This window comes from Corapipo altera, unplaced genomic scaffold, assembly GCF_003945725.1.
Source record: "Corapipo altera isolate COAL_440 unplaced genomic scaffold, ASM394572v1 54, whole genome shotgun sequence".
In the NCBI taxonomy this organism is placed as follows: Eukaryota; Metazoa; Chordata; class Aves; order Passeriformes; family Pipridae; genus Corapipo; species Corapipo altera.
The window spans coordinates 9,912,418-9,939,922 of record NW_020884902.1 but is presented as its reverse complement, the minus strand read 5'-3'; the positions used below and the strand labels follow the sequence as shown (position 1 = coordinate 9,939,922).

The following is a 27,505-nucleotide window of genomic DNA, read 5'->3' as shown; positions in this document are numbered from 1 at the left end:
TGACAGGGTGATCTCTGAGCATGCTGGGCATGGCTGCAGCTTGGCAAAAACAGCCTGGTGCTCACTGCTCCTCAGCAAGCAGTGGTGCCCTTCCCTGAGAACCCAGAGGTGTGAGATTTATCTGTTCCAGAAGTATTGATTTGCAGCTGATTTCTACTGGAGGTAGAGTGTGGGTTGTTTTCAGGGAGGGCACATGAATTTGAGACACCATTCTATTTTTTGCTTTAAAACTTGAGTCTGGAAAAAAATTGTATAAACCACTAAGAAAAGAGCTTCCAGATCCTATTGGTGTGTGACTTAAGGCCATGCTGCTCATCCTGCAGCAATTACACGTGCAGATATGGTTCTTGAAGATGGTTTCATGCATGCTTCCAGTATGAGAGCAGTACCTAGGCTTCAGAAAATCTGGCTTTGGAGTGCTAAGTTTGTTTCCCAACTCTGCCGTCATCTTGGACCTTAAGCTTTGCTCAACACCTGTACACTGTATTGTCTGGATTGATCCTCTTTCTCCTCTACCTTCTGTCCTGGTAAAACTGGGCAGAAAGAAAAGGATATGTTTAAGCCTGTCTTGCTGAGATGCTTCTCTGGGGGGAGCTCCAGACTCCTGGAGTCTTGTGGAGAACTGAGAGGCTGAACTGAAGGAAGTCTTGGACTCCAAGTCAGCTTTGATTTCTCTTTTAGGTCAAGAGAGATGACACTGGTGCAATACATGTCACTAAGCAGAGGCAGCTTCATCTGCACTATGATCTCATCAACTTTACTGTAAGTCTCAATACTACAGAATGGTTAATTTTTTTTTGCACTAGTTTTCTTGTAAATATGTTTCAATAGCCCTGAGTGCTGTGCTCTTGGCTGTGTTTATCCAGTACTAACTGAAAATGCCCTTAAACCTGGAACTCTGTGGAAAACCAGCACAAGTGAAATAGCAAGTAGTAGCTAAAGGATAAAAAATCAGTAGCATGGAGGCAACAATACTGCCTTTTTTTGGGAAGGAGGGGTAGCTTTGTTGAGGAAATGTTTTCAAGACCAGAGGGTATCTGGCAAGAAAGATTTTTATTCTGTATTCAGACTAAAAAAAGTGTAAACTTCTGTGTAATTGACTCAGTAACATTCCAGTAACATTTCCATACATAACTGCTTGGTACAGCACCATAATTGATACTTTCAACAACAACAACAAAAACTATTAAACTCTAAACATTTACAGAATACAGTGAGCAAAACATGAAAGGCCAAAATACCACGTCAGTATGGACATCCACATCAGCTGGAATTTAAAGTTTGTAAAAATATGTTTGACTGGTTAAAAAAAATAAATGAAAAATTGTAAAAGCAGTGAAAAAAAGCCTTTTTATTTTGCAAGGTTTTGAACACAAAAGTAGGAGCTGCAGAATATGAGTGACAGGCTTTGAGTTAAACTCAGTTGTACTGTATCTCTTTTTACTGCCTCTTGTTGCTATATTTACCTAAGAGGTCTGGGAGCAGATGGTGTAATCATCTTGGGTTTGAGACCTTTGGATAGAAAGTGTGCTGGAGCATAAAGAGTGCACCAAGAGCTCTGGTGGATTTGCCTTTTGTCCACAGCTGTTTCTGTGAAGATTCCATGTGATTTTTCTCTGGAGGGAGCCCCCCTGTCTTACCTTCGGAGCTCCGTGTGTGTGCAGTTGTGCAGTGACTGTGTGTAGTAACAAAGCCCTCCTAGAACTCCCGGTGTTGGTGCTCAGGGGTGTGGCCAGAGCCTGGTTCATTGCTCTCTGTGTTTGCTTTGCTGAAATGTGGGAATTGCTGCTCTTGCAGTGGATCAACTCCCGGACCGCGGTGCTGCTGGACAGTGTGGAGAAGCTGCACGTCATCGACCGGCAGACACAGGAGGAGCTGGAGACCATCGAGATCCCTGAGGTGCAGCTGGTCTACAACAGCAGCCACTTCAAATCCCTGGCCACGGGGGGCAACGTCAGCGAGGCCCTGGTAGGCACCAGGGACCTGCTGTGGCAACAGCTGTGTTTGGGATACACCCCAAGTGGGAGCCTGCAGGGAAAAAGCCCTTATGGAGCACCTTGGAAGTCAGACATGGTGGTGATGTGGGCAGCTAGCACACAGCTCATGCTTGCTTTTGTGCACTGGGGATTTTAGGAGGTTCTTCAAGCCTTGGGATGCTCTGTTCAGGACAAAAGCTGATGTGCTTTATTCTTTAAGAGATTTTTTTTACATACTATCCCCCGAAGACTGGAGCATTGGTTACTGGCAGTCAAACTTGTGTTGGAGCAACTCTCACTTCAACAGTCGCCTCTCCATCTGTGTGCCCTACACATTTGCTCTTGAGGGAGATTTGGGAAGCAGCAGATGGCAAGGAAGGAGCCCCCACAACTTTTTTGGCACCTGAGCCCGATTTAGTCATGTTTTTGGGTAGCCAGAGCTCAGCAGCAGTTTAAGCCGAGTTCCCAAGCAGGAAGGAGTGACAGCAGAGCTCTCTGACTTACCACTGTCCAGCAATCTGTGGGGTTCTCTCCCCAGCCTCATTTTGATTTCTGAGTTACAAAGGGCCTTTAAAGTGCATTTATGTTTCTTGGGAAATTTTACAAAAACAAAAGGCAGGTTTACTTCCATGTGGTTTTTCTCCCTGTAGGCACTGGTGGGAGAGAAGGCTTGTTACCAGTCCATCAGCAGCTGTGGTGGCCAGATCTTTTACCTTGGAACTAAGGTAAGTGGAGGGAGTTTTTAAGTAAAAATGCAGGCCATTCACTGCTGATGGTAAATCTTCTTCCAGAGAAGGACAGCTTTTCTTCTGTGGAAATGTGTATGGGGAATGGGCTCCTTGTGCACTTCTGTTGTGGAATTAAAGAAACATGCAAAAATTTGGTTTTAGGCGAGGTATGGGCTAAGTAAGACTTTGTCATAGTTTCAGAGTATTTATGCTGCTTCAGAGTAGACTCAGCATTACTTTACTGACATCTCCTCTGGCCTAAGCTTCAATATCTCTGTTATAAATGTGTTGGGGAATAAACAGAAGGAAATAAGACAGCAGGGAAAACTGGGCTGCCATTTATACAGCCTGAGGGTTGCTTTCCTTAGCTCCTCTGTACCAGCATGTGTGGTGGGTCAGTGGGGTATCATGGGCTGCAGGAGCAACTGTAAGTAAATAACTCTTTTAATTTCTTTTTTTTTTCCTAGTCTGTTCACGTCATGACATTGAGAAGCTGGAGAGAGGTATGTTGAGAGGGAAACTGGACAGCTTAGTAGGTTGGAATTGCTTAAGTATAGGTCCAGAGGAGGAAGGGAGCATTTGTTGAGTTCTGAGCACTGTGCTCAGGATGCCCAAGTGCCACACAGAGCCAGCACTGCAGATATCCTGATTTTTGTGGGGGACACTGTGGGACTCCTCTTGCACAACCTTGCAGGCTGGATGGAGCCCCTGCTCTCCCAAACCAGGCACTGTGCCTTGCCAGGGGTCAGCTCCTGTTAGAGACAGAGATAGTGCAGTGCCTGACTCGGGGAGTGTGTGGTGGTGCAACCCTTGTGTGTGCCACATGAGCATCCAGGAGCTGAAGGAAGTCTGGTTTGCTGTATTTTATCTCCACCTACTGCAGGAGCCACATCATAAAATCCATCAAAGGCTACCGAGAAAGTTCATAGTATTTTAGATCCTTGTTGGGTGAAGATTTTCTTTGGAACATCATTTCTCTGAGGGCTCAAACCCTATCAGTTTCCACCCTGAAGTTCTTAGTGATCTATTCATGTCTGTCTGTTCCTGTGTGTACTTTTCACTTGAATTAAAGACCTGTTTTCCTTACTGGATCACCACTCTGTTTATCCAGTGTATGCATCTTCTCTCTCAGACTTAGTTTTGCAAGGCTAAGCAGAGCTCTTTCTCCTGTAAGATTACCTTCCCATTGCTTTCTTTATTCCTGCTCCCTGTTCTCTGCACCTTTAATGGAATATGAACAGTTCAGCTCCGTTGAGTTTTTAGTTAACAAGTCACTTCCCTCTGCTGGTTTTGTCTCCAACCATTCACCACTGACTTTGGTTTAGTAAACTGTGGTGACAAGCCTTTTCTTGACCCATGATTTCAGGCACAGGTTTTCCTAGAAATCAGAAGTCAATCAAGATTTATGTGCTCTGAGTCAACCCCTTTCTAAGTTCCTGTATTGTGCTGCAGTTGTGCCTCTATCATAGGGGACCTAAGAGTTGTAATTGAGTATGTGGTGATCAGGGGGTGAAGGTGAGAGTTAATTCTTGCTGCAGGACAGGATGCTGGGCTGACACTTGGAATCTCTCTTCTCTCAGACAATACTTTAACACTTTGACCTGACCTACCAAGGCTGATGGTGCTCGACCTTGGGTGCTAATAATTCCTTAAGGCAGAAAATACTTGTGATGTGCCTCAGTGCTGCTGACTGTGAGCTCAGGAGAAGATAAAGGGTGGGCTGAGTACCCCTGTGTGCTGAGAGCATGGCAGAGGTGTGTGTTGGGCTCCAGGTGATGAGGCAGGGATGGGGCATGGAAGATTTCTCTTCTCTGTGTATCAGAGTCACTAATGCTGTGGGTCTCCATCCATCAAACCCCTGACCTAACATGTAACCCACAGGGGCTTGATGTGCTGATATCTCTTAGGTTTTTTGAACTGTTCAGCAGAAAATATACATTTGAGAGCATCTCTTGGGGTACTGGCCTTTGCTGCAGTGTGGTGAGAGCTTCTGAGGTGTCTTGTCCCCTTGCTGTCACTGCTGGGAATTGCTGATCTTACATGGGAGGAGAGGATCATCTTTTCTGTAGGACTGAGGTCCAGTGTCCCTTGTTATTTCAGAGAGTTGACCACCTTCTGAAACAAGAGCGTCTCACAGATGCCCTGGCTTTAGCTTGGTCCTTCTATGAAGGTAAAGCAAAGGCTGTAGTAGGTAAGTTTGGGTTGGTTGGTTTCTTTGTTTTTAACTGAAACCTCTAGGGAAGGTTTTAAACCTGTGCGTGTACAGAAATCACTTTTTCAGGGGAATAAGAACAGAAAAGGCAGAGTATTGAACTGAAGAAGAGAAAGTAGGATGTGCTGCTTTGGGTTTGGCAGAAGCAATAGATCAGTTTGATTTTTTTGAGTTGCAGTCCCTTTAACAGTTTGCTGATTTCAAATGAGCATCAGACTTGGTCTGTGTTGTGACTCCAATCTGCTGTCACTTTGCCATGAAGGAGGTGGATCCAGGAGGTGAACATCCAGCCTGCTAAAATATTCCTGAGGGTCATGCCTGAGCTGTGGGTAGCTTTCAGTGTGATTTTTCTGTTGGCTCTGCCAAGCAGGTACTTCCATTCAGGTCTCCTCTGACCAGTGGCTGAAAGAACTGCTGGGGTTTGGCCCTGTGTTTCCTCCAAAGGAGGATGCTTTGTGAGCACTTAGCTTGTTATAAGAAATGTGTTAATTATGCCAGAAACTGCCACTTGAATGATCTGGTTTGTACTGGACACGTTATTTTACAGCAAGTAACTTTTGATGGTTTTGACAGATGAGCTGCAAGTTCTCAGGATAAGATCCTGCTGTGAAATTGCTGGTGTATGAAGCTGTGTCATGTTTTAATGCACAGATATAAGACAATTAACAGATAGTAATTCCTTGAATAATGAAAAACTGTCTTTTTGAGTTGACATTTCCATTATTTTCCCCTTTTAGTGCACTGCATTCAGCTGCTTTGCATCAAGACCTCCTCCAGCAATTACCCTCATGTACAGTCTTTGACAGCCCTCCATTAACTGTCCTCCCAGTGTTAAACAGCACTCAGAGCTGCTCTTGCCATTCCTGTGCTGGAACAGTCTTTAAATTGGGAGAACAAGCCTTTTGGAAGAAGAGTGGGCTAAAAGTAGAACACAAAAGTGTGTGTTTACATATCCTGACCTCACCCTCTCAAGGGCAGTGGTTTGGCATCCGAGCTGGGGAGCCTGTTGTATTTCTACAGGTAGCTTAGATGAGAAAAGCTTCATTTTCCACCCCTCTCCCCCTCATTCTTTCCAGGCCTGACTGGGGACACAACCAAGAGGAAGGCAGTCATTGCAGACAGGGTGAGTCACTGAGCTCTTCCAGCTGCATGTTTGTGTGTGCTGGTGTGTGCTACCTGTGTTCCCATGAGGAATGGCTGCTGTCCTCCAGAGCTAACTCTGGAACGTGTCTGTGTGCCTCTCTTCCTAAGATTGTGAACAGGATTTTAGAAAAAACTTGGAAATACCAAGGTGGGGATAAAATCTGCAGCATTAGGTGAAAAAACCAAACCAAAAGGGTTTGTCATCCGGGTCTGGAGATCTTTGATCCCCTCACAGTGAAGAGAAACCTTTTGGGTAGAAAACTCCAGAGTTTCCTGACCCTTGGTTGGCAAGTGACCATCAGTATGTGACGTGCTGACTCTCAGGATGGAAATTTTCCTCCATGTTTATGTGGGCATGGAGTAAACTCTTCAACTGATCCAGTTCAGTTGTTACAGGAATCTTCTTGTGGGAGGGATGTGTTTAAAATATACACTTATCGCTGTACTTTGTTCCTGTGTGTTTTATTGGGAGGTAACTAAGTTTTGCTGTTTAAGGTACTGGAACTTAAGCTTCGGATAAAAACATGGCTCAGGTGAGCCTCGTGCTTCAGAATGTGTTCAGCAGCCTGAAAACTCCTTAGTGTAGGATCTGAATTAATGTTTTGTTTCTTTAATTCAGATGGTTGAAATCCTTCTCCATTACGCTGATCGGACTTTGAAGAAATGTCCTGACCAAGGGAAGATCCAGGTTATGGAGCAGCACTTTCAGGTATGGTGCTCCAGAGAATTCTTGTATGAATCTTTTGGTTTGGGTTTTTTTTTTTTAATCAGACTTTGCTTTGCTCCAAACATTACATGTCTGTTTTTGAGAAATCTTGCTGTGGTTCAGCTGAACTCTCACCTGTCGTGTGCACTCACGAAACCAGGACGTGGGGTATGGCTGGGTGCCCTCTGTCCTCTGCACAAGTGACACCAAGTGTGACTGTGCCAGCTCCCAGGCAGTTCAGATACCTCTTTGTTTGTGCTCTGTGCTGGGCAGGCTGCAGTTTGAGCTGTGCAGCTCAGGATTCCTGTCAGCCCCTCCGTTTCTGTGTCCCTCCCGCAGGATGTGGTGCCCGTCATCGTTGATTACTGTCTCCTGCTGCAGCGCATGTGAGTCCCAGGGCACACCACCAGCCCTCCCTGTAGCCCCCCAGTGCTGCCCCGTGACATCACATGGATTAGAGGAATCCCATCCCATCACTTCATATCATCTCACATCACGGTGTAGAGGAATGCTTAAAAACTGGTGCTAAAGTCAGGGGACTCAGTACTCAGGGTATTTCTTAAATTTTCATGGATGTGTTAAAGAAGAAAAGCAGCTTCAAACCAAGAACCTGCTTTGATAGATTTTCCTGTCATCATCATCCCTTCCCCTCTAACAGCACTTTTGTTGCTGCAACATCCAGAGCTGATTTATCCTGTAACTTGTCCCAGTGCAGGAGTTGAACAGGGCACTCGGTTCCTGAGCCTGGGGAATACAGAGGAAATGGAGTTTAATTTAGAGCCCTCAGAATGTAGATAAGTAATGAGATTTTAATAAGATTATTTGATAACTAAACTCTTCTTTCCTCCTAGGGATCTATTATTTAACCAGATATATGATAAGATGAGTGAGAATTCTGTAGCCAAAGGCATCTTTCTGGAGTGCTTGGAGCCATATATCTTAAGTGATAAGCTGATGGGAATCACAGCTCAGGTGATGAAAGACTTACTGCTTCACTTCCAAGACAAGAACAGGTTGGAAAACTTGGAAGCCTGCATTGTGCATATGGATATCACCAGCTTAGACATCCAGCAGGTGAGTGGTTGTGCTGCACACTGTATTGAGTTCCTCTGAATAAATCAACATCTTGTGCTTTTAAGCACAGCATAACACGTGGGAAACAAGGTGTCACCTTTCCACAGACAAGACTTAGGTAGTGCAAACTGTGCCTTTTGGTCACTAATTTGTAACAGAGCTCAGCCCTGTGCCCCTGGGATCAAATTCAGTGTATTGGGAATTATTTAGTGTGGCTGTGTTTTGCTCCCCCTGTTTGTGACTTGGTGTAAGTCAATGCATCAGCAGCTGAGTGTGTTGGAAAATTCTAGTCCTTCAGGATTAGGCTGACATTCCCAATCAGCCTTTTCCATTTTGAGTACCTTGCCTGACATCAGAGGCTGAAGAGGCACAAAAAACTGGGTTGTATTTGTCAGCTTGGTGCCTGCCAGCCTGCTTTGCTCTTGCACAACAAAGTTAGTGGAGCAAGGAGGTGTTCCTGCTCAGTCGTCTTGCTTTCCAGTGCCATGACTTTCCATTTCAAGGATGGAAACTTCATGTTTTGATTCACTAGCCCAGCAAGAAGGCAAACTAGTGCAGTCAAGGGATTTGAAGAACTGATTTTTTATTTATTTGTTCTTTAACCTCATATGAGCGTTAGAATCTCAACAGTTCAATTCCATGCTTGCTGCACCAGCAGTAGCCTCAACACTCCCTTTGGGGATTTGGGGTCCCTGCAGAGACTAGTTCTGCAAGTGGAAAGTCTTATTTTGCTTTGAGTGGTACTGTTGGATGGTGGCAGTGGGGAATGAGGGAGCGGTGAGCTGAGAGCAGCCGTGTATCTGCACTGTGCTTTGCTCTGCAGGTCGTTCTCCTGTGCTGGGAGAACTGTCTGTATGATGCCATGATCTATGTGTACAACAGTGGGATGAACGACTTCATCAGCCCCATGGAGGTAGGAGAGGTGCTGGGTGCAGGGAGGTGTTATTGGGGTGCTCATTCATACATTCCTCCTGAGAAACAGCAGCTCAACCCAAAAACTTTTATCTTCTCATTCTGTGTGTTCTGTGTTCTTGCCCTCTTCCATTTCAAGAGAAATCCTGTGCTTCACTTTGAAAGCGCTGCTTCTGTTTTCTCAATAGTGCTGAAACAAAGAGCTGGGGCCATTTGAATGTGAAAATCTTCAATGCCCAGTTTTTAGCAGCTGTAATCTCATTTGATTTTTCTCAGGAAAGAAACTCTTGCTTGTTCATGATTTGAAAAAGAACTCCCGGAAACCAAGCACTAGTTGTATGACTACAAAAAACTCTTCTGCTTTCTACAACTAAGTGCTTAGAAAATTCCTCATTCTACACACCCAAACTGAAGGCTCTGGTGACGCTGCTGGGTGGGCTGAAGGTTTGCACAATCTCTGGTGGCAGGAGATGCAGGAACAGGACGTGGGGTGGTGGGTTATACTCGTACTGTTACTTCTGGGACTGCTGAACGTTGCTTTTTCTTAGTGTGGCCTGTGCTCAGGGTTAGATCTGGTTGAATGAAGGCTGTTTTTTCATAACATCAGCTGGGAAAAGCATCCTTTTGCCATGTCTTGGAGTTCTCTGTGCCTTTTAATTAAAAGACATGGTGATAGAGAGTTTCTGTGGGAAAACACCCATTGATCTCTGCTTTAAAACCACACAGGTTCTTTGCTTTGAGCTTTTCCAGCTGCTTGAGCACTGCCTTTTTTCTTGTTACAGAAACTGTTCAAAGTCATTGCTCCTCCACTGAATGCTGGGAAGTCTCTCACAGGTACAGAATTCTTTTCCTTTGAGGGTGTCTATTTTTTATTTGATGTTTTGATGTTTTGAATATTCCTAGTCACTTCCAACAGAGATGCAAAAAGGGAATGCATACCCAGTGTAAGGGTCTTGGAGAACAGAAGAGCCTTCTGGTGCTGTTTACTGTGTGTGAAGCTGCTCAGCTTTCTGTGGGATAAACTCTGTGTGCAGATGAGATGTTTTGCCAACAGCTGAGAGAAGACTTGCATCTATCTTGTCTTGTGAAGAAAAGGTGACAAATAATTTTTGTTTTGTAGATGAGCAGGTGATAATGGGCAACAAGCTGCTTGTGTATATAAGGTAAGGCCATTCGGGGAGTGGGTGAGGTGCTGCCTCGTTGTGGCACCAGATTTTAAACTTGCTACATTTAAATTTGCTAAACTCTTATGCTGTGGGGTTGCAGAATCTTATAGGGAGGGTGTGTAAAACAGCAGTGGGTCCTCACTGCAGCTGACTTAAATTTCCAGTGCCTTCTTGTTGCACCTGGTGTGAGGGGATAGGCAGGATCAAGCTGGAGGCAGAGCTCAGGTTACTGCTGATATGCCAGCCCAATGTTTTTATCTTCAGAACGGGGTTAGAGGCAGTCTAGTCCTGGGTGTGACGTGGTGCTCCTGGAGCAAGGAGGCCTCCACAGCCTGAGCAGCTGTTTTGGCCCTGCTGCCCTGCCTTTTGGGATGGCTCTGCTCAGTTGCTCCTTGCTGTGTTGCCTGTCATTTGCAGCAGGTCACTCCTAAAATTCAAAAGTAAAGAACTCTGTGAGAAATCCTGAGCTTCCCCAGCACTTTTCTGCTGTGAAATGACACCTCAGATGCAAATAATTGCAGTGTGTTGGCTCAGTGTATATTAACAGCAGTGCTGCCTGCAGTGCTTGCTTTCATGATCTAGAAAATAAATTGGTTTGCCCTGTTTTAAGATTAATCTAGAAACTAACTCAGAAAATAAAAAATCAGTTCCCCTCAATCTGTTTAATGTCTGGACATGTTAAAATGCCTTTCCCCTCCTTTTCTGTAGCTGCTGCTTGGCAGGCCGTGCATATCCATTGGGAGATATTCCTGAAGATCTGGTGCCTCTGGTGAAAAATCAGGTGAGGAACCTTTTGGAAGGCAACTTTCCCATATGAGGTTTTTGCAAGAAGCTGCATATGTCTTATTTCATGGGTCTTTGAGGCAAAACCATTATCAGTCTAATAGCTGCATCCTTGTGATATGAGTGCATCCTCCTGTAAATACCAAATTAGTTTTTAAAGAATGAAATCAAGCAGTTGTTCTGCATTCTGAACATTTAAACTTAATATTCTTCTTTCAACTGTAAATTGGGGTGTGGGAACGTAGAGTTCTTGGTGATTGGGTTTATCTTATTCTTTACCACAAAGTTACCAGTAATTTGTAGCTCTCTCTTCTTCCTAAACTTGACTATGACGTGTCAAATATGTGGGGATCTTCCCTGTTTTCAAATGCACATAACATGGGATTTTAACAGTGGGTGGAAATGCCTCTCTAAGCAGCTCTTGGTTGTAGGTTTCTCTGAGGCTTTTGACTCGTTTGGAGTCATCTCAGACAATTTCTTAAAAGAGAGGATGCTCCCTATCATCCCTCTGTCTTGTAAAAACTTTTCCAGAGTTTCTGTCCACTTTTACCACAAAAATCTGTTGGGGTTTCTATCGTTTCCCTTCAGTTTCAGGCTTTCAGTAGGAGGAGGCACACTGTGTTTTGCACTTTCTCTTTGCAGTACAGTGGCACAGGTATCTTTTGGCTGTGGGGCAGGTTTGTGTTTGTGTGGGTTTTTTGTGTTTGGTTTGGTTTTTTTTCCCCTAATCCAGAGCTGGTGGCTCTGGGTTACTGCAGACCCTTTCCTCAGAGGCTGTGCAAACTCCACTGTCCTTTGCTGTTTCCCTCTCCCAAGGTTGTCAGGTTGTCCCCTGCACACCCCTGAGCTGGAAGCAGAGCCCAGGCAGCAGCAGCAGCTCTGGGAGGAGCCCTCAGCCCCTCCTTTCTGTGAGCCCTCAGGGCTGGGCTGCAGTAACACCTTTCTGTCTGCTGGGTTGGGTTTGTTTCCTGAAGCATTCCCAGCTGGCAGGTGGATATCAGGATCAAGGAAGCCAGCAGGGAAGGTGTGGGTCCCAAAGTCAAGCTGCTAATTCCTGCTGGCTTCACTGTCACTGTGGTGACAGGGAAAATAGCTCGGGATAGGAGTAAATGAGGGCAGGTGGTGTTTGCTGAGGGTGGCTGGGAGAGCACATTGCCTGTCAGGTGTCCGTGGGATCCCAGTGTGTATCTCACACATATTCCCAAGTGCCAGCCTGGAGCAGTCTGCTCCCTCCCTGCTGGCAGCCAGCTCTGTGTGAGGCTGTTCAGGCACCTGGAGCTGTCGCTGCCCTGTTGGTTCCCTGGGAGGGTCAGGGCACCTCTGGCAGTGGCTCAGTAAAGGGAGTTTCCTTTATTTTGGAAGACAACCTCGAATTTCAGGAACTGCAAAGTCAGTGGAGGAGACAGAGAATTGAATAGCTCCTCAAAGTCAGTCTTTGCAGTGCCAAAAGCTTTGTGCCTCAAAGTGAGGGGGCAGAGTGACTGGCTCTTCCCAAGGGAACTGCTGACAAGGAGAGCTGTGCCCTGGATAAGGAGGAGTTGCATGGCTTCTCAGGAAAGCTGCCAGGAAGGGGAGGGAGTTTTCTAATTTCACACTCTTCCATCTGCAAGTATAAATAAACCTTAATTTTTGTTTGATCTTGAATTTTGATTGATCTTAAATTGGTTGGTGAGTCTGAGGGAGGGGGAATTTTTTTCCTGCTGACAAGCAGCAGAAAACATCACTCCAGTAGGAACCCTGATGGGCTCCTGAGGGCCTTTAAAGCCTCAGTGCAAGGCAGGTAACAATGCTGCCTTCCCATGCACTTGTGCTGCCAGTGTGTGAAATCCATAGGGAATGTGTGTTGGAATTCTCCTGGCAGGTGTTTGAGTTCCTCATCCGGCTGCACTCGGCGGAGGGCTCCGTGGATGAGGAGGTGTATCCCTATGTCCGGACCCTGCTGCACTTCGACACCCGGGAATTCCTCAATGTCCTGGCTCTGGTAAGAGACCTCTGACCCCGAGGGGAAAATGCACTGGCAGCTCTTCCATCACATGGCTGCACCACCTGTGGCATTCCTGTTAGTGACTTCATGCCTTGCACAACCATCACCTCCTGGCTTGGGGCAGGAACAGCTTTGATGCACGTTCTAGGAGATGTTCTGTTGGGGGAATCATAGTAGTCTTTTATGTCCTTAAATATAAATTGATGAACGTGACATTGCACACTGAAGGCTCTGGTAGCAGAGGCAATCTTTAAAGCACAGGTAAAACAAGAATAATGGATTTGTAAAGAGCGTTCTAGTACCTTCTTCTTTCTCCTGCACAGAGATCTGTTTTTCTACCTTTCCAGATTTCTTGAGTTTCCTCTGTCTGTTTGGACCTGTTACTTTTACCTGAATATGTAAATACCATTTTGGTAGTTACAAAAGACCAAATTATACCTTGGAACCTGCTGCCTAGGGATATGCAGAGGAAGGACTTCACAGCATTGTCAGCTTTGTGATGTGGCTGCTTTGTGTTTGCTGGTGTTCTGAGAGCATTCTGCTCAAGGTGTCAGTGTTTTGCCTCCTGCAGACTTTTGAAGACTTTAAGAATGACAAGCAAGCTGTGGAATATCAACAGAGAATTGTGGACATTCTTCTGAAGGTGAGTGTGCCTGAAAATGAACCTCTGTGTTTGCATCTGGCTGATTGTACAGCACTGTGCAGTAGAGCCTGTAAGCTGGGTGAGGTGTTTGCAGTCCTGCCCTGGCTGGCACCTCTGGGAAGGTGATGGGCAGGAGCATGGATTCACCTCAGCCAAGGATGTCATTTGGATATTTGGAAGTGATGATTCATGCATGTTAAATATGGTGACAGAGAGGTCTCCTTTCCTGTCTGTGATTTCGCCTGGGTTGTACTTTGTTGTCAGATCTCTCCTCTTTGCACTGTTAAGTTTGTTTTTGTCTGCTTCTCATGGAATCCACTCCCCAATTCCTTCTGAGCAGGGAAAAAAGGTCCCAGGAATCCTGTGCTTGGCAGGGTGCCAATGCTTTCCTGCTAAATCCCTGCTCCCCGTGTCTGTGAGTGCTGTGTTTGGGAGGGAGCACTCCCAGAATGACAGGCCTATCTTCAGTAAATGGGAGAGAAGAGAAATGTCAGAGCTCTCAGCCTGGTGCTCCAGAAATCACTGTCATGTGCAACCCCTGCTCACAATGGATGTTCCATGAAAAGCTCTCCCTGCCAAGTGCCTTCTCCTTCCCTGCAGAGCTGTCAGCACTAATGAGGGACTCCACTTGGAGGGGTTTATGGCTGAACATAACAGAAGTAGCATTTCCCCATCAGTGTCAAGGGCACAGGAGGTGCCTGGGGTGGCAGAGCTGCAGTGGGTGGGACAGTGCCCCTTGGGGGGGTTTGTGGGCTGAGCAGGATGGGCTGGGAGGGGGCTGTCCCCCCTGTGCTGGCTCAGCCCCCACTCTGCTGTGCCCTGAGCTGCTGGCAGCAGGAGGTGGCACTGCAGCCATGCTCCAGAGGTGCTGGGAGCTTGTTCCATGGCACCAGCCCTGCTCTATGCTCCACCACCACAGAATTCACCCCGCTCTTGGAGGGGAGAGGGTGCTACAGCACTGCATCTTCAGTCAAACAGGTTGGTGTTAGTTCCTTGGTCTGGAATCTGCTCTCCTTTTGGATAAAAATAAAAATCTTGGAGCTTTTAATTTAAATTTGTCACTGGCAAAACAAAAACCTGCCTAGTTACTAGCTGCACTTCCAAAACAGTTTGGCCAACACAGACATTCTGCTAATACTGATCTGAGCTTTGCCAAATAAATGGTGTTTTAGCAAGTCCTTGTGGCTGGCCTGCAGCCTCTGTGGAGTTGCTCCTTCAGGGATACAGTATTTTCACCTGCACATCGGCTGATGAGGACCCAGCTTGTGAAAAACAAAGCTGAAATGAATCAAACACTCCAGTTGTTTTAGTGAGTCATATTTTTAGTGCTGTTAGGTAACACTGTTCTGTCAAGGCTCCTCCATGAAATGACCTTTTTAAACAGAAAATGGAGATTGAAAAAGAGTGGTTGCATTAGCTGGTGTTTGAAGCAGAGCTCTACTTGATTCTTTAATGTGTTTGACCTGCCTCCCTCCACTTGTGTCACATAACCATGGACATCTCATGGGAATCTGGGACTCTGGGTCACTTTAAGAAATCAGCTGCATACCCCCATCTGTGAGTAACTGAGGTTATAAACTGAGCTGCTCTATGTCTGGGCTTTGCTGGAGCAATTCTGAGACCTCAGCTGACAGAGTTATTCAGGTGATGGATTTCCTCCCAGCTAAACCCACTGCTCTTAGAGGGGACTCTCCAAACAGGGGCATTTCACTCTCCCTTAGTGTTCAGGATTTTTTAGAAGTCTGAGACACCAAGTCAGGACACATCATGCTCATTTTTTATGTGCCAGACAAGTGACAAGCCCTTCTTGAGTTTCAAATCTCCTTTGTAGTGACTCTTAGATATTTCCTTTTACTGTAATTTCAAGTCAGCACAGCCACAAGTTTCTCAAAATATTAATAGACTAACAGCTAATTTAATGTGGGAAAAGCTTTTCCCCAAACCTGCAGCCATTTCTTAGTCATTAGAGCACTTCTCTGCTCACCACAACTGAAGTGGTGAGTGCCTGGGGCTTCAAGTGAAATGTATCTTTTTTTTTCTCCTATAATAATTATATTTTTACTCACGTGACAACATTTCTCTGTTCAGAAGCCCTATTATGTGTCCAGAGATCAGCACAGGCTGCAGAGATGGAGGTAAATGTGAGTTTGGAGCCCCTTCACACCCAAAACCCAGGAATGTGCAAGAAGTTTATGGCAGAGAGGTGGAGTCTCTTCAGCTTGAGGACAGAGGTGCTTTAGCAAGGGCACATCCACTGCCTGTGTCTTCAGGTGACTTATGTTTTCACCTTCTGGATGGACTCACACAGGAGATGGTGTGGATGTCTGGGGTAGGAGGAGACACGATGACTCTACAGGGATTTCTTGTTGCTTTCCCAATTTCTGATGGCTTTCCCAAAGGCAGCTGCAGAATCAACCATTCGTGGGTTTATTTTTCCCTTTTCTCTCTGCTGCTCCTCAGGTCATGGTGGAGAACTCTGACTTCACCCCATCACAGGTTGGCTGTCTCTTCACCTTCCTGGCCCGTCAGCTTGCCAAGCCCAACAACACCTTGTTTGTCAACAGGACACTTTTTGACCAGGCAAGTATCCTGTGTGTGTGTGTGACATTCCAAGCAGTGGGGTCTGTGTTTTAGCTTGGCTGGAACTGTGGGAGAAATAGGGTCAGGTCCTAGGAAGAGTCCAAGGCCAGGTTGGATGGGGCTTGGAACAACCTGGCCTAGTGGAAGGTATTCCAACCCCCTGCCATGGGCAGGGATGAGATGGTCTTTTAAGGTCCTTTCCAACCCAAACCATCCTGGGGTTCTGTAAAGGGTGTCAACTAAAATGACATTAGTGAGGTCATAGAGCATGTTTATGTAGCTGGTAATTTTTAGTTTGTGTAGCCACTGCCCTTCTCTGCTGTTGGGAATAGTTTGAGATGCACCAATGGATTCCTGAAGCTTGCATGGGTTAAGTTTATATCCTAGATGAAGTCTCAGAAATTCCTGGGACTGGGGAAGAGGCTTCATTGGCTACAGCAGCTGTGTTATGATGATAACATGGATATATAGACACTAATAAAAAACAAATTACAAAATATGTGTCCTTTGTTGTAATTAAAGACTAAAGAACTCTGTGGAGGCTGAACGGCTTTGGATTAAACGCTTTAATTCCAGATATATTAAATGTTCTGAATTGCATGATTTCCTGTTTTTCTGGCTGAGATGGCACAGTCCAGGAGAGAAATCAGGAGGGACAGTGTAGTGGTTGCAGCTTTTTGGTGTGTAGTTCAAGGCAGGACCACGGGGTTCCATGAGCTCCTCTGCATTCCTGGGGATCCCCAAAGTTTGGTTCTGGATCCTGGTGCAGAGTCACATGTTCCCCCCCGGAGTCCTTGGTTACTCCAGTATTCCCAGTTTAGGCACGAGACCAGGTAGGGAGTACGCTCAGGTTGTCCCGCTGTGTCGTGTTGCTGTTGCCTGTGCTGATGCTCAGGATCTGCTCTGAGGTTTGTGCTCCCAGCTGGGCTGTCCAGGCCTCACTCACCCCACCTTGTGCCCCTGGTGCAGGTCCTGGAGTTCCTGTGCAGTCCGGATGACGACTCCCGCCATTCCGAGAGGCAGCAGGTAACGGCCCTCAGGGGAACACTCCTGGAGCGCCAGGGAAGGCCGGGCTGGGGGGCAGGGTTTGGCCTCGGGGAGCACGTGTTGGCTGAAGGTGATGTGCCAGAGACACCAGCATGGAAGGACTGGGCAGTGCTGTGCACAGCAGGAGGGAAGGACCCTGCCCCAACATTCCTGCAGGAGAGCCCTGGCAGCAGCAGGAGCAGAAGCAGAGAAGTTCTCGATCGTGACCTTCATAGTTAATGGACAATCAATTAAAAAGTCAGGAAGATAAGCCCTGTGTTAATACCAGAGCAGGAGCAGAGTACTTGTAATGGCACTGGCTGTCCAGCTGCTGCTGCCCTATAAATAACTGGTGTCCAATCTCTGCAGGTCCTGCTGGAGCTGCTCCAGGCAGGAGGGATCGTGCAGTTTGAAGAGAGCCGTCTTATCCAAATGGCAGAGAAAGCTGAGTTGTAAGTTGCTGTACACATTATGTAAATGCTGCCTTTAGATCTTGTGTATGATATTTAAATACTCCCTTTGAATCTCCTCCACAGCTTTTTTTTCCCCTCCACGTTTCTTGTTCCTCCCGTGCAGCTGTGTTTGGGATGGTTTTCCCTGTGCATTCACACTCACATGCTTCATTTGAGACCGTCACGTTTAGTCCCAATCGTTCTGTCTGTCCTGGGTGTTCTTACAGAAAGCATTGTTGAGAAAGGAGGGGGTGGAGCTGTGGAAACCCTTCAGGAGAAGCCCTGTGGGAGCTGATGAGTTTTGGCATTCCCTGTCCCAGAGCCCTGGCTTTGTGCAGGGGTATGGTTGGATACTGGAATGCTCTGCCACTGGCAGATGGAGGTGACTCGTTGGGAGGAGACCCACAGGTGGATTTAAAAACTCGATGGGGTCTGGAGCCACCCCCGCGGTACTTGTTTTAGAAGTGAGTGGGAGAGACAAAAACAGTGTCTGGAAAGGCTAAAAATTTCCAGCATCTCCTTTAGATGCTTTATGATTCCATAAAAAGTCTGTCATGCCTGAACAGAGCCAGCCAGGGAGGGCACCTTCAGCCACGTTGTGAGTTTGGGTGTTACATGAATGAATCCATTGTGCTACAAAGGACCAGAGGGATGGCATGCAGTGGTGGGGGCTGCCATGCCTGTGTCCTAAAAGGAGTGACTCCATCCAATTTTTCAGACTCAATAAATATATTCTTTTTGTGCTTGCTTCAGAGAATGTGACAGCCAGGGCCCCCCCCAGCTCAACCACTTCCATCAGAGCTAACAGCTGTAGTGTAATAGTATTTATCAAACTTTTCATTTGTTTTGCCTCAGTTACATCTGTTTTTATCCAAAGCCTCAAAATATTGAAGCTGTTTGTTAAAATTTGAAGGTAGGAAGCTGTGTTATGACACACTGTTGAGTCATGTTCAGCGAGTTTCTTCAGATGAATTCTGTGGATTGGGCTACCTTAGAGCAGAGTGCTGTGGGAATAAGGGAGGTCACCTCTGACAGCAGAACCTGTGAAACCTGATTTCATTGAGGATTTATGTCCTCTGTCCCTTGTCTCTCACCTCAGTAACTCCAGTTTTCTCTGTTCTGTGATAATGTTCTCAATAAAGGCCAGTTGGCCTGGGGCTGGTACCAAATGGCATCTGTAAGCAGGAGCCACCCAGCCTGTGTGCTGAACACCTCCATGGAAGATGCTTCCCAATGCTGCCTCCTGTTCTGCTGGCTCAGCTGAGTGGGGGTTTCCTAACATGGGAAGATTTTTCCTTTCAGCTTCCAGATCTGTGAGTTCATGTACGAGCGGCAGCTCCGCTATGACAAAATCATCGGCTGTTACCTGCGGGACCCTATGAGAAAGGTGAGGAAATCTGCTGCTCCTGGCCCTTGTTCTCCCTGGCCATGCAGCCTGTCCTGCTGGCCAGAGTGATGGGCACAACTGCCCTGCTCTTCTGTCATAATTAACTTAAAGATGTCCTTTACAGTTGAGCTTTCTTAGTTACAGTCAAAGCTTTTTGTGTTTGTGTATTGGAGAGGAGCTGATTTTTTTTTTTTAAAGCCTCAGAGTTTTCCTTTATTTTAAAATTTAATCAATGCTAGTACATAAACCCTGAGTGCAAGGTGGGTTGCAGATGTGGCTAACTGCAATACTGCTTGACTTCTGCCCTCGGTCCACTCTTGTATCCCCTGCACACATCTCTCTGCCCTTTACTGTCTCTTCACAATTACCTTCTGCTGGTGCTTGAGTTGCATATCTGCCACAGTTTTTTGAGATATTCTCTTCCCTACCACCAAGAGAAGTTGGGATGAGAGTATGGCAAGTGTGAACTCACCAGCTCCTTACAAAACCACGATGCTGAATGTTGTGTGGGTGAAGGAGTTGGAACAGAGGGTTGTGACAGTGAGATGGTCAGAAACCACGGAACAGGAGAGCATCTGAGCTGAGGGCAGTGCAGGAGAGCCTGGGGCAGAGGCTGATGTCAAAGAGGGATTCAGGAATATGCTGGGAAAACTGACCTACCCTCTGGCAGGGTGCTCTTTTCTCTGCCTGTGCTCCTGGTTAGAGTGTGATGTCCTGTCCTTTTTCCCTGTGAGCAAGAGGGGGACATTTCTAATAGTGGAAGAACAATTCTCTTTGACCTCAGTGCTTAACACATTAGTATGGGGTTCCTCTTGGCTCTTTTTCCCTGGCAGTTCTTCAGGAGCTGTTTAGGGACATAGAACCTCTCCTGCTGATAACTCATCCTGACTTGCTAAGGGAGGGCTACCCTGGGGCCCTGCCAAGGCCGTTAGAAAGGCTCTCCCTTAGCAAAGCCCAGTGCTGTCAGCAGTGCTGCAGAACACACTGCAGCATTTATGGCTTTGTGCCTTGCAGGAAGAAGTTTTCAACTACATTCACAACATCCTGTCCATGCCTGGCTACAGTGCTGAAGAAAAGCAGTCGGTGTGGCAGAAAGCTCTGGAGCACATGGAGGTAAGTACAGTATATCCTGCACCCAGGGGCCTTCAGCTCCTGCTGGTTGCTCTGGGATCTGCTGGTGCTTTTCTGTGAGCACAAGTGTGCCAGTGTTTAGTCACAGCTGTGGAGGCAGCTCTGACCTAAGGTTTAGTGCTCTCATGTAAGTGCATCCCTTGGATTCAGGCTGGCTTCCTTGGTTTCCCGGTTTCCTGCTGCTCTTTGGATAATGGAGCCTTAATTGGGGGTGGTGGCTCCTGAGTGCTGTGCAGCAGGGAGGGGATCCATTAGCAAGTCTTTTATCTCCAGCAGCAGCAAGGTCAGGGCATGGCCATCCCTGACCTCACAGTGGGTGGTGTCCAATTCCTCATCTTACAGTGATGGCAGCGTTCAGCCTTGGCACCCTGGCACTTCTGACCTGTGGGAAGATGGGGTCTTGGCTTCTCTCTAAGACACAGATTGCTGCTAGACTTCTCCAGCTCATCATTTTTCCCATGTCTTCAATCTCTGTCTGCTTCAGGGGATGGAGATGTGCCTGAAATAGTTGTCCCCTCAGTAGATGTGGGGAATCCATAATACTTGCAGTTCTAGGTGGTGTCAGTCCCCTCCAGGGTGATCTGGAGATAAGCCAGGAAAGTGGAGTTTGTGGTCAGTGCCACTTTTTACTTTCCCCATCATCCTAAACAACCACAGTCCCTTGAGGTTTATCTTGAAAATAAACCCTAAGACTTCTCTTCAGTCACAGTAGTGGTCCTTTTCTGTCCTCAGACAAGTTAATGCTAAGGAACTTCTTCAGTTGTTTTTTTGCCCACATGTATGTTTCTGAAATTTTTCTTTTCTTACTGTTATAAAACAGTTGTTTTTGTTCAGTAAAGCGGTGTTTTCTCCTTTTTAGGCTCAGCAGGGGTCTTTGGGAAGGGTTACCAGATACACAGTATTGATTTGAAGCAGCTGCTTCTCATTTATTTGGAAGTGTGGCTGCATCTGGAAGAGTTAGAAGCAAAAAGCTCGTATTCTGGGCTTTCTAAACTTGTATGGTGGGAAGCCTTTTAGCTCAAGTTTGACAGAAGGCAAAGCCACAGGCATTTAAAAGATTTATTTTTTCCTTCTATTACAATAAAGAAATTGTTTAGTGTTTTTTCGTGTCTGGACAGGTGTCAGTCACAGTGAACAGTTATAGGAAAGTTGCTTTTAAACCTCTAGTTAGATGAGTTCAAGGCTGTTAAACACTGTTGCCATTGGACTGAGAAATTCCTGAGGGTCAGGTGAGGGCTTTGTTCCCTCTCTCCTGCTGGCTCTGGGAATGTCCTTTGGCAGTGGGGAAAAGCAGTTGTCAGAAAACCTGATGAATGACTTCCTCTCCTTAGGACTGAGTTGGGGTCTCATTGGTGTGAAGAATTTTGTGTTCTCCAAGGCTTTTTGGGTATTAAAATCATCAACTTCCCAAAATGCCATTTTACAAACTACCCTTCCTTCTGTTTTTTCCAGCTTCACTGTTTGTGTGAGGGTGTTTTATTTTACACTTCATCTGGGCAAAGGTGGACTCACAGCAGGGATGGACTTGGTGACACTGCATAATTTGCAGATGACACCAAGCTGGAGGGAGTGTTGATCAGCTGGAAGGCAGGAAGGCTCTGCAGAGGGACCTGGATAGGTTGGAGAGTTGGTCTGATTCCAACGGGATGAGGTTCAACAAGGCCAAGTGCCGGGTCCTGCACTTTGGCCACAACAACCCCTGGCAGCCCCACGGGCTGGGGACAGAGTGGCTGGAGAGCAGCCAGGCAGGAAGGGAGCTGGGAGTGTGGATTGACAGGAAGCTGAACATGAGCCAGAGTGTGCCCAGGTGGCCAAGAGGGCCAATGGATCCTGGCCTGGCTCAGGAACAGTGTGGCCAAGAGGTCCAAGGAAGTGATTCTTCCCCTGGACTCAGCACTGGTGAGGCCACCCCTGGAGTGCTGTGTCCAGTTCTGGGCCCTCAGCTCAGGAAGGACATGGAGGGGCTGGAGCAGGTCCAGAGAAGAGCAACGAGGCTGGGGAAGGGACTGGAGCACAAGTGCTGTGAGGAGAGGCTGAGGGAGCTGGGGCTGTTCAGCCTGGAGAAGAGGAGGCTCAGGGGAGACCTCCTCACTCTCTACAACTCCCTGACAGGAGGGGGGAGCCAGGTGGGGGTTGGTCTCTTTTCCCAGGCAACAATCAGCAAGACAAGAGGGCTCGGTCTTCAGCTGTGCCAGGGGAGGTTTAGGTTGGATATTGGGAAGAATTTCTTTCCAGAGAGGGTGATCAGCCCTTGGAATGGGCTGCCCAGGGAAGTGGTGGATTCTCCATCCCTGGAGGTTTTTAAGATAAGACTGAATTGGATCAAGGGTTGGACTTGATGATCTTGGAGGTCCCTTCCAACCCAGCTGATTCTATGATTCTATAATATTGCCCATGGAATGAAAAGCAGGTTGGTTTTGTTGTGGTTTTGTTGTGCTTCCCTCCCAAAGGAGCTGCTGGTGCTGAGCCCAGGGAAGGCAGCTGAGCTGGCAGCCATCCACTTCAGCGAGCACATCGAGAGCATCGTCTCCACCCTCCAGGTGAAGTGTCCAACTCCATGGACTGGGGGCTTCTGTTCTTGCTGAGATTAGGTGGTAAGTTGGTTGCTGCTGTGCCAGAAACAGAAGGAAAAAAAGTGATGGCTTCTCTGCAGCAGGAATTGCTACATTTAATTGATTTGCCCTGTTTGTAGAGTTCTGGCCATAAAAATGTACCATCTCAGAGCTGCTGGTTGCATCTTTTAGTTGGACCTTGGTATGGCTTGCACTCACAGAGCAGAGTTACTGTCAGCAAATATATCCTCAGAATATTTATGCAGGACATGCCCAAACCAGCCTCTTCAGCAGGGACCAACTGTGAACTGTGTTTTCTGTAATGGGTATAGGTCAGGAATCACAGCTTAATGGCACAGTATTTAGAATAATAATATTCTCCTCCTGTTTTACAGGACCAGTTCTTGCTCTTCCAGTTCCTGAGGAGTCTCCTAGATCCAAGGTATGTAGAAATTGGGACTGTTTACAAACTACAGCTTGAAAACATGGATTAAAACCAGTTCCTTTGAAACACTGCATCAATAGTCAGCCTAGAGGCAAGATTAGGTTAAGGAAAGGTGACTTGCTCTTCAAACTACCCCAAGCTGAGCAGAACAGCCCTGAATTAAGTGTTCTGGGGAGTGTCCTCCAGCAGAGTCCCTGGAGCTGCCTGCCTGGGGAGTGCTGTGCCTCCAGTGTGCCTCCAGTGTGCCTCCCCCACGCTGAGGGGAGCTGGGAATGCCTGTGGAATGGGGACCCTGGGACTGAACCTGCCATTGCCCTTCCCAGAAACCCACTGATCCATTACTTGGCCGAGGTGCCCAAGTTTAGCACAAACAGAAAAGCATTTTGGTCTGTTGACATCTTTGATTTGTCCTGTTTCAGAACTGCTGCCACATCTCACTGCAAGCTCCTCTCTTACCTACTTGCTTGCTCCATCTGCTCCTGTTCTCTCGGTTCTTCAGCACTGAGTGTTCTCTTTCTGTTGAATCGGTTTCAAATGCTACAAGACCTTGATTTTATTTATTTATTTTGTAAGACATTATGTATGCACAGCTCCAGTTGCTTTCAAGCAATTGTTGATGCAATCGAAGGAGGGATCCTGTTTTGTCAATTAGTTACAAATTAATTGTGCTTTAGGAGGAGGAGGAAAAGGTAATATTATCCAAGTCCAAGTGTTAATGTATTTAGTTCTTGAAGTGTAAATCAAAGCATTCTTTGGAAGCTAAAAGCTGGAATTAATCACTTTCTGGATTTTGTTAGATGTAAATGCAAAAAAACCCAACACACAACACCGAAACCCAAAGACATGTTTTGTTATTTCCTGAGTTTGTGTGGAAGGTGTTCATTTCCATACCTCCTGTGTACCTTAGAAGTCAAAACAAAACCAGAATTCTGCCAAGAAAATATCTTGGTTGGGTTTTATAGGAACGAAATTAGGTGATTTAGTCAATAAATGATTAATTAAATAAAAAAGGAAGTTAAGCAGAAATGAAACCCAGCTGGAAGGTAAGTAGGACTTTGTTTATGCTGTGCTATCACTTGCAGCAAGTGGGAGCCAGTGAAGGTAGTAATTAACCTGGATTTTAATCTTATGCACAGAGTGCCTCCCGTAATCTCTGAGTAATAAACGTATCTAATTTCACTCTGTCATAATTAGAGCTAAATAGCCCCATTTCTGCTGTACTTACCTTCTAATCACTAGCAACATGTGATATGTTCCAACCAGCAATGGGGAGCAACTTCCTGCATCTCAGCTTCCCACAGATCCCTGCTTTTCCCCCAGGGCTGATGGGCCATGAGGTGCATTGGTCCACGTGGCCCTTTTCTACCAACACTTAGGTCCCCAGGTCTGTTCTTAGTGCTGGGAGGTTTTTTTCCTTTAAGACCTATTGAAAGGAGCTGAACTGGATCCTGAGAGAGGCAGGGAAGGAGGAAAAATCTTGCTTTGCAGAAACACCTACACTTTGTAGTATATTCATACATAAAACAGTGATTAGGTTCTGCTGAAAACATCTCTCTCTTTTCAGTCAATCTAAATGTTTATATGCCTTTTTTTTGAACAAAATTCTTATTAAAATAAAGACTCTTAGAGCAGCAAATGAGCTTTTTAAGGTCTCAAATACAAATGATTGCTTTATCATATGGGGACACAACTCATCGTGCTGGTCTAACTATCCTAGTTGGTGGAATTGCATTAGGGATTAATTTGGCCCATTTAATTTAGCTAGGGATTTATTTTAGAGGAGGTGGAAGGGGGGCAGGGAGGAAACAGGGTTAACAGGAATTGCCTGGGGAAATTAAAACCAAATGTCTATATGTTTGTAGCATAAAGCAACCCCAGGAAACAGAGAATGTAGTGGGGGTTGCTCAGCTCATTAATCAGAGCCTTTGCTACGTTACCACTTTAAACTCTTGGGTTTTTTCCTCTAAGAAAGCCCAAACACAGTGAGGTGTGTTTGTTATACCACCAATATTAACTTATTTAGCAACACAGTGTTCTGGATTTATAAATACATTAACACATACCTCAACTTCTAGTTTTGTTACAAGGGCTCTCCTCTCTGACCAACTGCCTGTGACTCTTGCAGGGCTCCCTTGTGCCAGGTTTTTTGAGAAACCAGCACTTATCTCTTCCTTTTGGGGAAGAACATGGCAGGGGGAGACATTTGGATGGTTATATTGGAGATGGACATCACCCCACGGAGCTGAGCAGGACCTGCAAGGCTCAGGACTGTTGATTAGTTTTAGATATTATCAAAATCCAACTTTCTTTCCATTCTCTGCTCTCTGCCTTTCTTGATGAAGTGGTTAAGGAAAGGTCAGCTTGCTCACGAAATCGTGAATACTGAGTGCCAGAGTTATTTCCAGACTAGAAGTTTGTTCTCGTGCTATAAATGTATGACTTGCCATTTTTCCTATTTTGGTAGACAAGAGATGATTTTAGGTAAAATGTGCTTTATTTTAATCTACTCAAAGAAGGAGTAGAGCACTCCCTCCCTCCCAGGCACCAGGGATGTTCACAGGGTGTTTGTGGTGGGAGGAGTGGGTGGTGAATGCAGGAGGCCAGAATTCAGGGCTCTTCTTTGGCCCTTCCAAGCTCCATTCTCTAATGTCAGAACACAGGAGTTTGGACACCAGTTTTTGTGGAGCTGTGTCCATATTATGGCCACTGCTCAGTACCTGGGTGAGGTTTTTGTTTCTGGGCACGCATCACTTCCAGTCCAGTGACTGACACTGTAATCACAGTAAGCTGCAGTTGGCTTGCTGGGGGCACAGCGCTCTCCTGGCCTCTCCTGGCTGAAAATATTCCTGTTGTAACTCCCAGGAAGTACAGGATCACATTGGACATCAGACCTTTTCCATCCCATGGCTGTAGGGTTTGCACATCAACACACCTTCCCAGATTAGGAATTTCTGTTTGGATAGGTAACAAAACTAAATATATGCCTTGATCCATTTTCTTTCCTGACAGGAGCCTCAGCAGAGCTTAAAACCCTGTTTCCTAGGCAGGATGAACTCCTGCTGTTCCTCTGTGTGATGCACCAGTCCCAGAAGGGCCATGGGAAGTGTAATGTGCAGTGGCAGAGAGCTGCTGCTCATGTGAGGGTTGCAGGTGCTGTATCTGACTCTAGGAGAGCATCATCCTTTCAGTCCTTACTCTGAGGTCTCTTGCTTCATGTTGCTCTTTTTAAAAACAAGGTCAGTAGAAAACAGTCAGGACAAAGGGATGTGGGCACCGCTTACAATTCTGTTCTCTCCTTTTTTCCCCCCACTTTGGGTGTTTCTTTAATAAGAAGCCCAGGGATTAGAAAATGGGGATGTTTCCCTAAAAGAGGCCTGAGTTCCTGTCTCAGTGAGGTGGATCAAAAGGATGAAACACTAACATTTGAGAAGGAAGTCAAGGAAGAATTTCAGGAACAATAAGCAAAAAGCAACAAAATATTTCTTCAAACACATGCAGAGCAGGGCTGTAGGACGCACAGATAATCAGGATCTGAAAAGACAAACCATAAGGTTTCATTGAAGAAATGAGGCGAGTTCTTTGTGCCTCTTTACCGTGGAATTGCTGAGGATGTGTCTGTGCTGGTCTCTTCTTCACAGGGGTCTTTGATAGTCTGATTTATACTAAGGCATGAGGAGAATGTGTTGTGGAAGAAATGAAATGCCTGCTGAGAGACCCCCCAGCACCAGGAACTAGTAGAAACAGCATAATTTTTCTCTTTAAACCAGATTTTTAAAAGTTCTGTACTAAGGGTAAAAGACAACACACAATGGAACGAGAAACTCTTCTTTCCAGCCAACTTTCTAGGCTAGAGTTTGACTTGAGTCTCTCGTGCCTGTTTTGTTGCAGAGAAGGCATTAACCAAGAGCTGATACATTTACCACCCTCCATCACTGAGCAGTTCATCGAGCTGCTGTGCCAGTACAGCCCAGACCAGGTCCTAGAGACACTGAGAGTTCTGGAATACTGCAGACTGGAAGAAACCATCGAGGTAGGAAAGACATGTACGAGGCCAGGGGATGCATTCAAACCAGCTCCTGCCTCTTTGAAGTGCTGCAAAGGTACTTCAAGATTAGTTCCTGGATGCTCTCCCAGTCCCTTTCTCCCTCTCTCTGTTCCCTCCAGCTGCTGAACTGCTCTCCTGCAGCACAGTTAGATCTGTTTAATACCCTGACTCTGAGTTTGGTCTCAGGGCTAATAAGAAAGAGGCCATTAGTGCTCTGAAGCTGCTGAGAAAGTGCAGAGTGGAGGGTGGCTGTGTTACTGCTGATTAATTGTGTTGGAGGTGTGTGAAATTATGAGCCTGGGGTTTTTGGGAAGCAACGCTGCCAAAATGTGACTAGTGCTGGGAGAGCAACTGTTCCTTCCCTTGATGACAATGGTAACTAATTTTTTTGTGCTGATGGTGGCAATAGTTGAGAAATCAGGGGCTGTAGGAGTGCAGCTCAGCCTGGGTAACCTGAGCACAGCACATGCAGGCCTGGCCATCTGGCCCTCCTTGTCTCGTGGGGTAAACAAACCCTGGCAGGCTTCTTAAGATTTTTTTTTTTTTTTTTACATTTACCT

The 27,505-nt window shown here is 46.3% G+C and overlaps 1 protein-coding gene across 3 annotated transcripts in view; it reads left to right on the top strand.

The window, feature by feature from the left end:
• VPS8 (VPS8, CORVET complex subunit) overlaps positions 1–27,505 on the top strand; it is a 66,498-nt gene that overhangs the window by 16,326 nt on the left and 22,667 nt on the right. For 2 of the 3 annotated variants that reach the window (XM_027650481.1, XM_027650480.1), the window contains 23 exons: positions 682–762; positions 1,798–1,968; positions 2,627–2,701; positions 3,172–3,207; positions 4,805–4,895; positions 5,993–6,039; positions 6,679–6,768; positions 7,105–7,151; positions 7,617–7,839; positions 8,663–8,752; positions 9,534–9,585; positions 9,872–9,914; positions 10,626–10,698; positions 12,562–12,681; positions 13,256–13,327; positions 15,788–15,907; positions 16,877–16,933; positions 17,303–17,385; positions 18,688–18,772; positions 19,787–19,885; positions 22,354–22,443; positions 22,851–22,897; positions 26,789–26,930. In XM_027650481.1, the coding sequence (XP_027506282.1) occupies positions 682–762; positions 1,798–1,968; positions 2,627–2,701; positions 3,172–3,207; positions 4,805–4,895; positions 5,993–6,039; positions 6,679–6,768; positions 7,105–7,151; positions 7,617–7,839; positions 8,663–8,752; positions 9,534–9,585; positions 9,872–9,914; positions 10,626–10,698; positions 12,562–12,681; positions 13,256–13,327; positions 15,788–15,907; positions 16,877–16,933; positions 17,303–17,385; positions 18,688–18,772; positions 19,787–19,885; positions 22,354–22,443; positions 22,851–22,897; positions 26,789–26,930 (2,034 nt within the window). The remainder of the gene's footprint in view (positions 1–681; positions 763–1,797; positions 1,969–2,626; positions 2,702–3,171; positions 3,208–4,804; positions 4,896–5,992; positions 6,040–6,678; positions 6,769–7,104; positions 7,152–7,616; positions 7,840–8,662; positions 8,753–9,533; positions 9,586–9,871; positions 9,915–10,625; positions 10,699–12,561; positions 12,682–13,255; positions 13,328–15,787; positions 15,908–16,876; positions 16,934–17,302; positions 17,386–18,687; positions 18,773–19,786; positions 19,886–22,353; positions 22,444–22,850; positions 22,898–26,788; positions 26,931–27,505) is intronic. The other variant, XM_027650482.1, reaches the window with a different exon arrangement.